The sequence below is a fragment of the Mustela putorius genome, unplaced genomic scaffold (genome assembly GCF_011764305.1).
Source record: "Mustela putorius furo isolate JIRA1106 unplaced genomic scaffold, ASM1176430v1.1 tig00000253_pilon_pilon_pilon, whole genome shotgun sequence".
NCBI classification, from domain to species: domain Eukaryota; kingdom Metazoa; phylum Chordata; class Mammalia; order Carnivora; family Mustelidae; genus Mustela; species Mustela putorius.
In genome coordinates this window covers 6632619-6649718 of record NW_025421329.1, presented here as the reverse complement: position 1 = coordinate 6649718, position 17100 = coordinate 6632619, and the positions used below count along the sequence as shown (strand labels likewise).

Genomic DNA, 17100 nt, shown 5'->3' with positions numbered 1-17100 from the left:
GACCCTGAGATCATGACCTGAGCCGAAGGCAGATGCTTAACTGACTGAGCCATCCAGGAACCCCCCTCTTTTTTTTTTTTTCTTAGTAACAGATTCCTGTTAAATACACCCAGTCGAAAAACTATATTTCCTAACTAGTGACCTAAGAGGTGGTCAGGAGATTCATAAGCAGGAATCCTTGTATGGGGCAATGGGAAAAGTCATTTTGCTCTAGTCCTTTGTCCTTCCTGCTTCTTATTAATGGATGGCTGGAGCCACAGCAGCCTCCTCAAGATGCTGAGTATGGAAGCCACATGAAGATGGAAGAGAAAAGACAGAAGGGCCTGAGTTTCTGATGACATCAAGGAGCCACCTTCCCAGACCTAGGCTGCTTTTGTCCAGATATTTTTTTTAAAAAAAAGACTTTTATTTACTTATTTGACAGACAGATCACAAGTAGTCAGAGAGGCAGACAGAGAGAGAGAGAGGAGGAAGCAGGCTCCCCGCTGAGCAGAGAGGTCGATCCCAGGACCCTGAGACCATGACCTGAGCCGAAGGCAGAGGCTTTAACCCACTGAGCCACCCAGGCGCCCCTGTCCAGGTATTTTTAATGAGAGGAAGAAAGGAAGGAAGGCAGGAAGGAAAGGAGGGAGGGAGGGAAGGGAGAAAGATGTTCCAGAATTTCTGTGTTGTGAAGACTTTTAAAAACCACCTGGATAACATCTGTGAGAGAGGGGAGGGCGGGGAAGGGAAAGGAAAGAGACAGAGAAAGTGGGAGAGAGGAGAGAAGGGGGCAATGGCAAAGAACTCACAGTCTGGAGCCTGCCTTTAAATCCCAGTCTGTCACTTGATGTCCTCTGACCTTAGACAAATCACTTCCACATCACTGCCCTTTGGCTCCCTCATTCATAAAATGGGGATGAATCTTACCTTTTGAGATTTACTCAATTTACTCAATTGATGCAGAGAACTGCATCAACTAACATGTGTGGCGTCCCTCAACGTCTCTTGGGTGTTCCTATGACCTTTTGAGGGTTCTGGCATGCCTCACTCGCTGTCTCTTGGGCAGGACATTCCCCCATGGAGGAGACCCTGATTTCTTTTTTTTCTTTTTCTTTTTTAAAGATTTTATTCTTTTGAGAGAGAGAGGGAGAGTGCACAGTGAGGGGAGTGGCAGAGAGAGAGAGGGAGAAGCAGGCTCTCTGCTGAGCTGGGACCCTGATGAGGGACTTGATGCCAGAACCCTGAGATCATGACCTGAGCTGAAGGCAGTCGCTTAACCGACTGAGCCACCCAGGTGCCCAAGACCCTGACCCATAGGAAGGTGTTTCGTAGGATGAATAAGCACTGTATTCTCATTGCTTCTGGTGGTCTGTCTTCCATTGTCTTCCCAGGTCCATGACACACAAGTCTGAGCTGTTTTCTGTATTGTACACATCCTTCAAGTATTTGAGGACAGCCATCCTGAATCTTCACCCCCGTGGCTAAACACCAGAGTCTCCAGATGTACGTTAGCTTGACTTTTCCCATCTTCAATGTGACTGCAAGAGCACATACTCCAGGCACCTCTGTTTTTGTGACATATTCTTTGGCACGATCATGTTCAACTTGTAATGAGCTCATCACATCTATATTGTTGTCACAAACTATACCCTTTGTCAACATTAGTGCTTTTCTTTCTCCAGTTAATTTTGCTTTGTTGGATACTAATTTACTAATACTAATTCAGATGGCTCTTACCTATCTTTTTTTTTTTTTTTTTTTGGCTCTTACCTATCTTAACTATCACTTCATTTTGAAACTTTGGGTGTCATTTCTTTTTGGTATTTGTCTTGTACTTTGAATTTGGTACAGAAACAGAGGCTTGCTGTTGTAACAGCAAAGTATAAAACCACAGCATTCACCATTGCAATTGTTTTTTCCTAATGCCATTCTGGTTTATACTTGTTGAAAGTACTGTGGCTGTTTCTTTGTTTTCCTCCCTGTGTGTTTTCTCCTGTCTTATCTCCTTCGAGGTTTGGAAGGGGAATATACTCACGCTATTCAAAAGCATTCATTTGATCTTATTCCTCCTATATGTAAGAGTCAAGACCCAAATATTACCTTTGGGTTTCCTCTAAGGCAATTCTTACTTGTCCCTGGCCACTTCTCTCCCTATTTTCAAACAACTTGGTCTGGATTAGATTTAGATTAAGATTTGTTATTACTAATTTTGCATTTAGTCTCAGACTTACCAGCAGACTTACAGACTTTTAAATTGTTTGGTTCTTGTCATATATATATATATTTTTAAATACACACACACACACACACACACACATATATATATATATATATGATCTTATCTATCTGACACAGATCACAAGTAGGCAGAGAGGCAGGCAGAAAGAGAGAGAGGAAGGGAAGCAGGCTCCCCGCCGAGCAGAGAGCCCGACACAGGGCTCCATCTCAGGACCCCGAGATCTTGACCAGAGCCGAAGGCAGAGGCCCTAACCCACTGAGCCACCCAGGCACCCCTTGTCACTTATCTTTTTAAACAATTGTGAAGTCCTATATTTTCCTTTCTGCCTTGCTTATTGGGAGTACACGTGAAAGAATGAGGAAGATCATTCTTTTGAGAATGATTATACACAGAATAAGAGATTTTTACTGTGTTCAAATAGGAGAGACTTAGGTGGGCATATAGTTATTGAATCACTACAGTTTCTTCAAAATTCTATGAGGCTAAGTTCATGTTCTTGTGCCATTTCCTCCCGGAAAGGTAAGTTTTGGGTGCCTATCTTCTTTTTGTTCTATTTGTGGGGGAGGGTTGGTAGTCTGTTATTTTTCTCCTGAAATTTGTTCATTTCCCCCCTACCATTCCCACAGAACCAGCATTCCATCAGAATATAACACCAAAATATAACTGGCTGAGAAATTTTGTCTTTGATTTTACCCGGAATATATGCCTGGATATGGTGTTTAAGTAAGGAAAATTTTCTTCTAGCATATCTTTACTATCTTTATTCTATTTGTGAGGGTGTCTTCTTTGGGTAAAACAATGATCTACAAGAGACACCTTCTCGTTTCTTATGCCAAAGGTATCCTTTGCCCTTTGCCCTCTGACTCAGCCCTCCAGGGGAACTTTATGCTTTGTCTTCAGCCTCCACACTAGACAGCAGCAGTCCTGTCTCTTGACAGGGATTTAATTTCAATCCTTTCTTACCCATCTTCCTTTTCATCTAAGAATTTCACGGCCTTGTCAGCTCAACTTCTGATCTTCAGATGGCTTCAGCTCCCATTTCAGAGGAAATGAATGGTTCCTGTAGTGTGTGTGTGTGTGCATATATGTGTGTGAATCACACATTTTGGAATTTGTCAAGCGTGTGTTCTTTCTCTGATTTTTTCCAAACGTGGTTCTCTTTCCTTCATTCCATGGTACCCTTTGGTTCCAGGTGTCTCTTGCTACACAACAAACTCAAACCGAAAGAGTGGCTTAAAACCACTATTTTATTACTTTCCATGATTTTGTGGTCCAGAGATGTGGGTAGGGTTTGGCTGGGCAATTCCTTCATTCTATCTGTTAACAACAGAAGTCACTTGGTAATATTCAGCTGGTGGGGGGTCAAAGATGGCTTCATGCACATGGTCTGTTGCTTTGTCAGTGATAGCTGGAAGGCTGGACTCAGCTAGAACTGTCAGCGGGAGAACCCACGCATGGCATGTCCAACATGGCCATCACAGGGTAGGCAGCTGGACTTCTTCCGTGACCTCTCAGGGCTCCAGGAGCCACTGCTGTCACAAATAAGGAGACCTTGCGCGGCCCTTTGACCCAACCTCAGAAGTCACACCACATCACTTCCTTTGTACTCTTATCCGTTGAGACAGTCACAAGCCTGCCCAGATTCAAGGGGAGGAAATGTAGACCCCATCTCTTGGGATGTTATTTTCCCCCTTTAATCATCCCAGACCCAGGGAGCTCTTTCCATGGTAAGTGCTGTTCTAGACATTGGGGAGTGCCTCTCAGGTCTTACATGGGAAGAGACAAAGTGGTGTACACAACTCTCTTTTTGGCTCTTTGTTGCAAGCTCTCAGCTGCGGCTGCACCGTTCTCGATGTCCTGCTCTTATTTATCCCACCAAAGACGGAATTAGCTTCTGTGGAGATCATGTCCTATTGCTGACCCACATCACCTCAATAGAAGGAGCATCCCAATTCGCTCTCTTGCCTGGTGGGGTGTTCTTGCCCCACCTGCTGGCTTCTAGGGAGCATCACCCCTTTAAGAGGCCTTGTGAGTTAACACATTTTTTACTTTTCCTCTTGTTGAGAAGACCCAAAACCAGGCATGGGGAGGCATCTCTCTGTCTCTCTATGACTCTCCACATGCCATGGAGGGCAGCCCAGGACCTCGGTTGTAAGCTATCCCTGAGTTTTGTGCATGAGCACAGGCATGAGCCCACCAAAAAAACAACCTAATCAATAGGCAGGGTGGGGAGGGGAGTTAGAGGGTACTGAATAGGAGGTAGATAAAGCTTCATCTTCCAAAATGGAAAGGCCATAGATATTGTCAGGAGTTGAAAGATCAAGGATAAAACTTCCATAAAAACATCATTTGGAGTTCTGAGGGGTAACCACTGAGGAACCAACAATAGAAATGCCTCCAAGTGGTTGCCCCTAGAGGGAGGGCTTGGAAGGCAGAGACCAGCCCACCTCACATGCAGTCCCATAGCCCAATTTAATCTTTTACTTTGTGCATGGATTTTCAGATTAAAAAATTAAATGATATGTATTTGGATATCAAAAATACTATGTAATATTTTAGAATGACTCATGCCATTTAAAGTTCTAATTAGAGTTAAAGTTTGTAATGATATTTTATAACAGGTTGTTTTCTTGCTTTGGATTTAAGCTTTATTTTCATCGTTAATTTTTTTTCCCCAAGTCACAAAACTGGGACAAAACCATGAGAGAGTTGAAGAGAAGGAAATAGGAAAATAAATCAGAACTCGAAGCCCTCCCCAGTGAATTCAGCAGCCTTTTTTGTATCACTCTATGTACCTTTAATTTTTATGTCCTTCTGGAAAAATTAAATTGGAACTCCCTTTATCACTTCTTCATTTCATTTTTCCCGTTGTAAAAAGGGCAAGAGCTTAACGTGCCACAGACTAAAGCTGCAGGGGCAGCTGGACACACATGGGCAGATGCCCGAGTCTCTGGACAGCTGGCCGGGTCTTCCACTCACATTTTCCAAAGTCCACAGTCCCAGGCAGCAGCTGGAACTCAGTGGGGTGGGGGTGGGGGATGGGGGGGGGCAAGCTTACGGGGTGTATGGTGTTTTCCTCTGGTTTAATGTTTACAAAGAGGAATACTTAACTATCAGAATAAGGTTGTCTTCCAGTTTGTGTTTATCCTTTAACCAGAAAAAAAAAACAAAACCAAAAACCTTTCCTACACTGTGAAAACTGGATTTCTTTAGCAGCAGCAGTAGTGGTGGTGGTAGTCCTGGAAGGAGGAGGAGGAGGGGAAAGAAAAGCAATCACTCAGAGGCGGAGCCATACTCGGCCCGGCCCACTCAGGAGCTGGGCTGGCTTCACCTGGCCTGATAACAGCAGGATATCAGCCACTCCCCGGCTCCTGCTCAGAATCTGCCTTTTAACAAAATGGGGCTGTGTGGTGTATTACAGTATGAGAAGTGCCACTCTAAGGTACAGAGGAGAGATTCTAGGTCAAGAAAATTCAAGTCCTGATTCTTAGCCTTAGCTTAGAATCATCTGGGAGGTTTTTGTTGTTGTTGTTGTTGTTTGTTTTTTGTTTTTGTTTTTGTTTGTTGTTATTGTTGTTATTGTTTTTAAATACTGATCACTGAGCTCCACCCCTGAATAATTAAAACAGAGCCTCTGGGGGCTGGGACCTAGGCATGGGTATATTTCAAGTGTCCCAGCTGATGTCAGTGTGCAGCCAAGGCTCAGAACATGAGGAACGTGATGCTGGGAGCTGCTCAGGAGCCTGTGCCCCCCACCACGTGTCTGCCACTTCCTAGCCGGGCTCTGTGAAGAAAACCTGCACACGCCTCCCCTTGTCAAATCCACGGCCATTCACAAAATGGCCTCACCCAGGACCTTTGATAAAGCACGGCAGTGCCTGGGCTGGGAGCGGATTGCTCCGTACTTGTGAGAAACAAACCCAGCACGGGAAGGCCCATCCAGGTTCCCAGGAGAAAAATGTAATTAAAAGACCCCATCTTGGAGTTAAAAAGTCAATCTCCTTTCATTAAAGAAATGCCCCTATTTTTGTGGACCACATGAACTGCTGATGTATGGTACAACGTGAGAATATTAAAATTTGCTTCCCTAAGACATCGAACAGCTTCCGTTGTCTCCAGTAACGCGCGCCTCAAATGTGGTTCGGGAATTTAATCCAAATGGAAAGCATGGTCACTGGGTAATCAATCAGTCACATTTCCTAGTTTTATAACTGAGAGACAAAATAAAATAAGGGTTGACAGAAGGTGCGCATGTTTGAAATACTTTCGCATGAGCCCGTCACCACCGCCAAATGTTAGCCTCTTGAGGCATAAATTAATTCACCACAAACGCATGCCGGGTTGCGTCTGGATTCTGCTCTGGTGAGCAGGAAGTGTTAGACTTTTGGACAACAGCTTCAAGAATGACATATCTCCAACTTGCTGTGATTTTTTTTTTTTTTTTTTACCCTTGAGCAGAATGTTTTTCTTGGAATGGATTTCTGGGAGGGGTTGCGGACGCAATCCTGGTCGCATGCACAGGCCATGTGGGCACTTTGATGGAGAGAATGGCAGCTGTCCCCGTGGGAAGGTTTGCTCCTAACCCCAAGGACACGTGTCGTGGTAAACCCCCAGAGATCTCCGTGTACGACCTCACCTGGTACTGCTGCCCAGTACAAAGGATGAGATGGTCGTAGAGCACAATTTCCTCATGGGAAAGCACCACGTGCTTGGCTGCTCGGTCTATGGCAGTCATCCTACCCACCACCACATTGACCCAGGACCACAGTGACATCAACGCGTAATCTCTGTCCTGAAAACAGTGGCTGTGGAGAGAAAAGTGCCGTCGGTGACATTTGAGTAGCTGACAGTGGACATGAATTAGACATCTGGTGAGCTGGTTCGAGTCCCCTAGTGGGCCAAGTCTGTGCCCCTGACGTGAGTTTCCCAGGACCCCCGCGAGACACCGGGAGATTTTTCGTTATGAGACGTGTAGTCACAGATTGACATCTTCCCATTAGAGCTAAATTGCTCCACCTGGTATAGGCCAATCTATAACAGAGAGGGTGTGTGTGTGTGTGTGTGTGTGTGTGTGTGTGCGTACGCACAGGCATCTGTGTCTCTGTGAAATCATTAATATATACTCTTTCTTCTGCTTCTATTTTGTGGTGGGTGTAAACTTCCTTTAGCTGTTGAAACGTCATGTTGACCACAGACTCGGAATGAGGATGAAGAAAGTGACATTGCTGAGGATTCCCAAAGGCAGTGGTCAAGGTCTTGAATATTGAGAACCCTTCATATTTGCTTTTTTTTTTTTTTTTGAGAAATGACTCATTCTCAGAATTAGTGTATGGATTCATGCCCCCCAAAACTACACATTTTATTTATAGAAGATGTCAATTAGAGAATTATGTTTGCAACAAGTACAGTCCCTGGAGACTTTTGGGATTCACTCTGTAGGGCAAAGGCAATTTTTGGAGAACTGATACTTCTGCTATCAGTGGGTCCAGCGTGGTAGGTTTTCTTCCCTGGGTTCCATCTGAGTTTGAGCATTCTACTCTAACATGAGAAAAGTGGGGTTTTGATAGCTTTGGGTTTATTTAAAGAGTTTTATGAGGGTGGTTCCAGAATTTCCTGAAAGTTCTGACCTCATGAGCATGAACTTTTATTGTTCCTATTCTGAAGATCCAGAGTATAGGGTGTTTCATTTACTTTTTAAAATAAATTTATTTCTTTTAGACAGCAGGTAAGAGGGGGAAAGGGTAGAGGGAGAGGGAATCTCAAGCAGACTTTGAGTTGAGCATGGAGTCCAACACAGGGCTTGATCTCATGACACTGAGATCATGACCTGACTCAGATGCTTAACTGACTGAGCCACTCAGGCACCCCAACGTGTTTCATTTAAATCTAGGCTTTGCTATGCCATGGCCTGTGTCCCTGATTTGGCACCAATGAGACCAGACCCTGGGGATTCTGCATGCCTTTTCAATACTTAAGTTTCTTGCCCTCTCGACATGAGGTAACTGCCCTCCTCACATGCCTTGACCATCATACGGGATGAACATGAGAACATAAAAGATGCTGTTTGGTCAAGTGGGATGCGTATGTGAAGGGTAGTATTCTAAATAATATTAATGATACATAATCCTGTTTACTTTCCTTGGAGGCACACAGGATTGTGAAGTGGTAATGGGGGAACATTTTTTCTTTTTGATCCACACATGAATCTGCTCTCACCACACAAAAAGAATTCTCGTAATGGATGCACATTAGACCCCGTTATAAGGGCCTGTGAAAGAGAAGGGGGCTCCGGGCTTTGTATCTTTCCATGAGACAACACTTAAAAACAAGAAAATTTCTTTTTAATAAGAAAAAAAATCAGGGACTGGCCTGTCACCAGAATATAATAGATAGTGGGATGAAATTCTCTTTTAAAAAAACCTTTAGGTAACTCAAAGGAAAACAGGAAACTTCACCGATTTCACACATTTGTGAGAGACTCACAAAAGACTTATTGCTACACCATCTCTTCATAATAGGAATGGTACTGTCAGTCGTCCAAGATGAGGAAAAATTAAATATAGTTACTGCACAGGGATTAGTCTTATGAGGGTTTGCTCAAAGATAAAAGTTCTCAGGGGAAATTTGGGGAAGGTTAAGAGAGTGTTATTTTTAAGGACAGCAGGACAGTGATGTTGATAATTTCAGAATGCATATTTCAGAGTTAAAATCTGAAGGTCTGTCCAGGGGGAACTGGCACCAGGAACACTGTTTTATTTTGTATTTTTTAGGAAACTTCAGAAGAATCGAAGAATGTGGGGTGCTTACTTTTACTGTCTGTTACTACACTGAATGACATTTGCCAGTTTAAAGTATTACTGTGTAGGCAACTACTGTCCATTCTGGGTCTTCGTTAATTTACTCAGCAGGTAGGTGAAATTAGACGTTGGAGGCTGTTGGTGATAGTTTTCCAGAATTACTTCCTAAGCAAAGTTAAGGATCATTAGGATTCTAACATGGTAGGGACTGTCTCATGGGTTGGTGACAAGATAGATACCTACACTAGAGTTCTCTGGAAGAGAGAGAAAGAACCAAAGAAGGAACATCAATAAAACTTCATGTTTCTCAAGTGAGCTTGACCCTGACTCAACACTAATGTCAAAATTTGTCTTCTTAGAACATTCTGGAAACAGGAGAAGAAAGCATAATTGGAGGATGGGGAAATTTTTGGAAGGGGACATATGTACACAGTGGCCAGCTTGCCCCTAAAATCAGTGATCAGAAGACTTAGGCCAAAGCTACAGGTGCAAAATTAGAAGCCCACTCTAGGGGAGCAATTATAAGCAGGGTAGAAATATGCACTTCATGAAATCAGAGCCCTTCAGAACTGGAAAGAACCTTAGAGGTTTTCCTAAAGGATTTATTGTGACACTCTAAAGAAGGAACATCACAATTAACATTCGTTATTCAGGGCTGATTGTCCAATTAGTGGATTTCTCTGCTTCCTGTTTCTCCTCTCCTCCCACTGCCTTTCTTTCTGCTATATCCCAGCATGTCATTAGCATCTCTACAAGACACTGGACTGGGGTAGGTAGGGGGGATGGGGAGACAAAAAACACGTTCAAAAATTAATAACAACAATTATCAAAACACTGGTTAGGGCGAAGTTCAACATTTGTATTTAGAATGAGGACTTTAAATTATTAAATTTATGGATGTCAAGGCATTAGTTATTTTTAAACTCCGTGACCAGAGATAATTTCCCTTATTGAGGTAGGAGGATCATTTGAAAGGCAACATCCTGTTTACTTTTCAATTTGTGGTTTCTAAGAATTATGATAACATGCAATCTCCCACCCAGAGGCATCTGGCTGTTATTTAGTCCGTGTCTATAACCTGATTGAGAGAACTTTTGCAGGTACTTTTGGATGTAACTTTCATCTGTTTGACATTATTTATGGAGCACCTGCCATGTGCCAAGTAGTCCCAGATGTTGGGAACACACTGTGAACAAGACAAAAAAATCCCTGCCCTTATAGAGTTTACATTAGAGGTTAAAGATTCAGAATATAAAGAATAAGTGTGATTTTAAAAGGCAAATTATCAAATATTTAGAAAAACTTCTGCAGCAAGAAAAGAACAAAGCAGAGAAAGGAGGACTGGAGTGTGGAAAAGTTGACATTTAAGCCAAGAATCCCAGGGGAGACCTGCCTGCTGTGGTTTAGGAACATCAAGGAGGCTATGGTGGCTAGAATGGCAAGAACAAGGGTAACAATGGCAAAAGACGAAGTCAAAGAAGTAAGCAGACAGGGTTGAAACATTCTAGAAATTTCTGTGAGGACAGAAATGTTCTGTAGCTGCACTGTCTGATACGGCAGCTACAAGCCACGTGGAGCTGTCTGAACACTTGAAATATGGCTAATGTAATTGAGGAGCTGAATTTTTAATCTCATTTAATCTTACTGAGGTTAAATTTAAATAGCCCTGTGTGGCTAGTAGGCATCATATTGGACAGTGCCATTGATAGTTGACACAATCTGATTCATGTTTGTGTGGCATTGCTCTGGCTATTGTGTTGAGAAAGTGGAGAGGCAATGACAGAAGTGGGGCCACCAGGTGACTCCCCACCTAGTCACAGGCAGATCCCATGCGAAATCAAACCAGCAGAAAGCCATTTGCTAACTGTTCTCTCCTGTAGCATACCCAACATTGGCACTGACAAAAACCTTCATCAAGCTGACTGAAATGTTCCTCATGAGACGTTAATCAACAAGACCAACATTTCCTGGGAATCGTGTCATTTGGAAGACAGGCAATGAGAGAAGGAGATGCACACGGGTTGATCCTCTGCCCTTTGTCAGAACTTGCTGTTATAGTAATTTTAACAACAACAGCAACAACAACAAAAAACTCCAGCAAGGTTGACTTTTCATACACTTTTCACTGTCAAAAACTCCGAAGCTCAGAGACATGAAATCCCCTTAATAATAAGGACATCCACCTGAATCCGCAATTATCTGGCTCAAAACCCATATCTTTTTTACTACCCTGATGATGTCCTTCAAGAAAAATAAAAGTTCACCATCTGATAGAATTGTTAGGTCAAAGGGAGCCTGGTTCTGCTGGCAAGGAAGCTGCCGTTTTTCTCACTGTTTGAAGATCCCTTCATCCTGGGTTCTAAAATGAACACCCCAAGAGTGAACAATTTCCTTCCTCCTCATTGGAAAAATTGGGACATTGTTTCTAGAGGCAGGGAGCCTAGTAATTCTTGTACCCATGCTTTGCAACAGGAAATTAAAATTAATGCAAGCTGTGTGATAACGAAATGGCATTTTCTAGAACAGATGTTGACAAATAGTGATTCTACTAGGATACAAACAATGAAGCTCGCTATAGAAGGTCATAGCATGATCAGCCCCTCGTGACAAAAGGTCAGGGGGTTGGGGTAGAGGGTGCCCCATCTTTGTCTCCCAACTTTGAACTTTTGGGGAGTCGCCTAGTCTGATGCAAATACCAAGCCTTCCTGTGCTGTAGGTCACTCAAAAGCCAAGTGCAAGAGGTAGCTGTGTCAACAGGCTCCATCCCAGCTGTTTAGAGGGTAGACATCTTCCCACAAATACAAAATGGCAGCCCAACTCTCTATTCCCTCATTAACAGATTTGTACTTGTATGTTCTAAGTGAGTTTGAACTCCAAGAGAAAAGCCTGCTACTCTTCCCTTTCCAGTCTGAAATCTACTACAGTTGACCCTTGAACAACATGGTTTGAAATGCATGGGTCCACTTACACATGGATTTTTTTTTTCCTCCAGAAATATAGTACAGGACTGTAAATGTATTTTCTCTTTCTTGTCACTTTCTTAACAACACTTTCTTTTCTCTAGCTTACTTTAAGAATACAATATACATTACACGTAACATACAAAATACGTGTGAATTGACTGCCTACATTATCGGTAAGGCTTCTGGTCAACACTAGGATATTACTAGTTAAAATTTTAGGGGAGTCAGGGGTGCCTGGGTGGCTCGGTGGTTTAAGCCTCTGCATTCGGCTCTGTTCATAGTCTCAGGGTCCTGGGATTGAGCCCTGCATCGGACTCTCTGCTTGGTGGGAAGCCTGCTTCCCCCTCTCTCTCTCTGCCTGCTTCTCTGCCTACTTGTGATCTCTCTCTGTGTCAAATAAATAAATAAAATCTTTAAATATATATATATATATATTTTAGGGGAGTCAAAGGTTTTATGCAGATTTGGGACTGCATGGGGGTCAGTGCCCCTTGTTGTTCAAGGGTCAACTCTGTTTAGCATAAAGTACACACAAATGAGGACATTTAGGCATCAGAATGAAAAAGCAAATGAAATTCTTACTCGCTTGCTAAAAATTTCCTTTGTTCAGTGCCCAGAAGCCTTTTTCCAGGGAGTCCATGGGTTGAAATCAGGGTGAGATTACTAAACTTCAGGTGGGAGCTAAGGAGAGAGAAGAGAACACGTAAAAAAGGAGGTAAAGCTTGACTTGGTGAATTATTATAATTCCATTTAACTTTATTTCATGTGTCATCCAATTGTTGCATTTTCTTTTCAGCAACTCTTTTGCACAAACCTTCCAACAGAGCTGACCATTTCCACAAAAGAAGGAAGATGGCCCTGAAGCAGCTAACTGCAGAAACTTCCAGAAGCTACAATACTGTTGTGCCCAGCACTGTTTCATTTTTTAAAAATTTGCTTCTCAGAGTAAAGCAAAATAAAGCCCAACATTGGGAGGAGGGAGGAAAACGGAGTATGAATTAATGCAGAGTTCAAATTGCAGACTACTTTCAAGAAGTTGCTTGGGATCACAGCCACTATGGCTAACATAATCTGAGTGCTTACCCTCAAGAGCTTGGTGTGTCCCTCATTTGGTCCTCGAAGCAGCAATACCATAAGGTCAGTAAAAATATCCCTATTTATTATGTGGAATTGTGGCAAAGTGATGTGCTCAAGACTAAACAACAGGGAAGTCTCTAGGCAGGGCATGAACCCAGGCTCTCTGGCTCCAGCATCTTCTCACCTACCCTCGGTCTCCACTGCCCCATAGACATCAAAACTGTTGACAAGGATCCAAAGACCATCTAATTCCCATTGGTCAACATTAACTTTATTATTTTCAGATATATATACATATGGCAACCTTGCATTTACTACAAAAGCTATATATATATTTTTTCAGATCTGTCATATATATATATGTATATATATATACATATATATATATATAATCTCAATTACTCAAATCAGATACCAAAGTATCACCTAGCAGAAAATTCTAGGTTGCTTTTAGAAGTGAAACTGCTTTATACTTGCCTCAGACTTTCTAGGGCCGGAGACACATTCATGGACATTACCACAGAGATTAATCTTCAAGGCAGTTTGTGCCAGGACAGGGGAAAGTGGTTATTATGTGCATTTCATACAGAGGAAAATCAAGGTTGGCAATACTAGGTAATTTTTTCATGGTCCTGAAGCTCACGGGCAGCAGGTCCAGAGATGAGAGCCATGTCTCCTCCGACCTCCGGCAGTGCCCTCTGCACTCCCCCGGCTGTCCTCTGACCAGCCTTGTGAGCATTATTAGGTACGCGGCACATAAGCAGAGGCCACTAAGGGACTGACGTGCTCAAGAGTCACTCTATGATTCCCCTTACATATTAAAATATTCATGCTGCAAATTCGCCCTCCAGCTAAAGTCAGCAAAATTTTATGGGCGAGTCGATCTTTTCCTAGGATGGTGAAAAAGATATTTCTCTCTAAAATCTCTTCCGAGTTCACACCTCCCCTTAAAAAAACCAAATGCCAAAAAAGAATCCTTCACCAGGTTCGAGGGGAACACCTGTCCTCCTTTCCCAGGAGGAAACTGGAAATTTTCCAAACATGGAAATGCTATCAATTTACTGACAATCTGTTAAGTACCACTAAAAACAGGAGACTTTTGGTAATGGCACAGGCCGGCAATGTAATAAACTCAATAGCACCTGACATTTAGAAATAGCTAAATATTATGAAAGGTTGTGCTCTAAGTCTCTAAGGAGGCATGTCATTTAAGAATGAATATTCTTATTTGATACAAAGAAAACCAAGCACGTCTTATCCTCTAATAATAAGAATAAAATTTTTGAATATGTTCAAATAACATAAAGGTCGCAATTAACCCCAGCTACTTAGGGCTGCCAGTCTGCAAATGCACACTGATGACAGGTCTTTAATCTAGTTCCATTTAACAGAAAATGCAAATAATAATACATGTTTGTACCTCGTGAAGCTAAAATTTATTTTGGCTTTGGTGCCTATGTGATGGAAATGTGGTTTATGTTGTACTAATAATACAGTTACATACAGGCCATTTTTATAGCTCTATGTGAACAGGCGGTTTAGTAATTATACAGCTATAGTTTTTACCACAAAAACAATCCCTTTGGCACTGAATAATTTGAACGATCTAACAACATGGATCAAATGACTTCTAAACTGCCAAATTGTCACACTGTAATATCCTGAATTATACAATTGTGCAATTAAAGACTTCTCCAGAAGATTTTGAGTGGGGGGCATTGTCTGGATTTTTATCTATAAGGGCACCTGCCTCCCACTCCTTTCCTTTCACCTTAGCCAAATACCTTCTGTGTTCTGCACTGTGGCCGCTCGGGTCCTTTATCTAGTCTTCAAGGTAACTACTTTAGCCTTTCTTGCTCTTCCTCTGATCCCCTTTCCTCATTCACCCACCTCATAAATAAAACAGAGACCAGCCACCAGGCCCCCTCTACTCCGTTTCCCTTCTTGTTACTTCCAGCAACATCGACAAGAATATTCTTCCATTCCCGTTAATTCAGAAGACAGGTTCTCACCAATAACCCTGTCTCCTCTTCGTGTTCCTCCCCTATCTCTCCCTGCTTCTATACCAGCACATTTGTCTTACTACTGTACTTTATAAACCTGGAAGTAACCAGTTTGTGCTGACAAGGAGGAGTCATGCAGTCAACAGGGGCCATATCCCTGTTGACTACTTCTCCAAGATGTTTTCCATTATCAAGGTCCCCTAAGGCCCAGAGTGGTTCCTGGAGCTCCAGACATCACATCTCATATCCACATTATAGCAGAAGGGAAAGAGGCACGAGTGGAAAGGGCTGCCCATTAAGAAGAGACTAAAAGTCTCACATGACATTTTTGCTTACATTGCTGGAACTCAATGACACAGCCACATGTGGCAGAAAGGGAACCTGTAAAATGTGGTTTTTCAAAAACCACATTGCCCAAGGTTCTGTTATCAAGAACAAAGTGCAGAATACATACTGGAAGGCAACTAGAAATATCTACTCATGTCGACTCATGAAGGAAGGGTAGGTGGGCATGTGGGAAGATCCCTCTATCAATCAGGGTCCAGGCAGGTAATAGGTGGCTAACTCCAAAGGTTTCAAATGAATAGAGGCAGAGGTGTCTGTAGAGCTCCGGGAACTGAAAGAGGACAGGGAGTCATCCAGGATAGGATGCTATTACTGATGTGAATGGAGGAAATAGGAACAGCCAGAGCCATGACAGAGACCCTGGCCATAAGTTGCAGCCATAGAACATGCTGTCTGGGACAACATTATCTTAAGGTTCTCTTCTATGATTGCTTTTCTACCAGCTCCTCTTTGGCCCATCTATCCCTGCTCACAAGCTTCCAGTCTTCATGCCTGCTTCCTGGGCCATGCTACCTACCACCACGACTTCCTGTTACATATTTACACTATAGCTTCCTTCTGAGCTTGAAACCCAATTTCCAAAGTCCTAATGGGGCTGCTCCACAGGCATCTCAAATTCAGTATGTGCCCAAACACAAGTCTTTGGAGCCCCATTCCTTTGCTACTTTATCTCCATCAAAGGCATGACCAACTAACAATCTCTCGAGTTAGGGGATTAGAGAGCCAACTTCAGATTCCTCTCTTTCTCACTTCCCACAGCTGGTTGCTATGTCCAGTCACTTTTACCTGGTCCATATGTCTGGAATGTGCCTCACCCAACATTCCCGGGACACATTGCCTTAGCTCACCCTCTTGCCTAGAGAAATGGTCCCAGGAGAGTTTTTCTGGCGTGAGTCTCTCTCCTGCCCATCTTCTGCACAGACACTGGAAACCTCTTTCTAAATTAAATCAAATCTCAATCATTCCTGGTTTTAAGTTTCCACGTTGGCTCACCACTTTGATGGCAGTAGAGCAGAGTGGCTAAGACCATGGGCTCAAGAGTCAGATTGCCTCAGTTAGACCCCAGGCACCAGTACTTTCTAGCTTTTTGACCTTGGGAAAATGGAAACTTATTTAACCTATCTGCTGCTCAGTTTCCTAGTCTGTAAAATGGGAATAAAAGAACCTAATGCTTTGTAGGGGTGCTGCAAGGATTAGATGATAGTATCGGTAAAAATGTTTAGAATATTGTCTGCTGCATAGAACATTTGCAATAAATAACAATTTTAAATAAAGTAAGTTAATACATTAAGTCCAAATGCCTGAGCATGGTATGTAAGGCCCTTCTATCAGGGGTAACCTAAATTCATTAACCTTCTTGTTATTTTATGAAAGTTCCTTGCCTCTTTCATGCCTTTATATGAATGTGTCCACATTTTTCCTCCAACGCTGTCTTTTTTTAAGATTATATTTATTTATTTGATAGAGAGAGAAAGAAAGAGATCATAAGTAGGCAGAGAGGCAGGCAGAGAGAGGGGGGAAGCAGGCTCCCTGCTGAGCAGAGAGCCCGATGTGAGGCTCGATCCCAGGACCCTGAGACCATGACCTGAGCCGAAAGCGTAGGCTTAACCCAGTGAGCCACCCAGGTGCCCCTCCAACCCTGTATTTTTTTTAATTTAATTTTTAATCTGGTTCAGAAACACCCCAATATTTAA

The 17100-nt window shown here is 42.7% G+C and overlaps 1 protein-coding gene across 6 annotated transcripts in view; it reads right to left on the bottom strand.

The window, feature by feature from the left end:
- The window catches only part of CFAP61 (cilia and flagella associated protein 61), a 285685-nt gene that overhangs the window by 92906 nt on the left and 175679 nt on the right, over nucleotides 1–17100 (bottom strand). For all 6 annotated transcript variants that reach the window (XM_013057056.2, XM_004754128.3, XM_004754127.3 and 3 more), the window contains 2 exons: nucleotides 12564–12662; nucleotides 6858–7026 (listed from right to left, as the gene is read on the bottom strand). In XM_013057056.2, the coding sequence (XP_012912510.1) occupies nucleotides 6858–7026; nucleotides 12564–12662 (268 nt within the window). The remainder of the gene's footprint in view (nucleotides 1–6857; nucleotides 7027–12563; nucleotides 12663–17100) is intronic.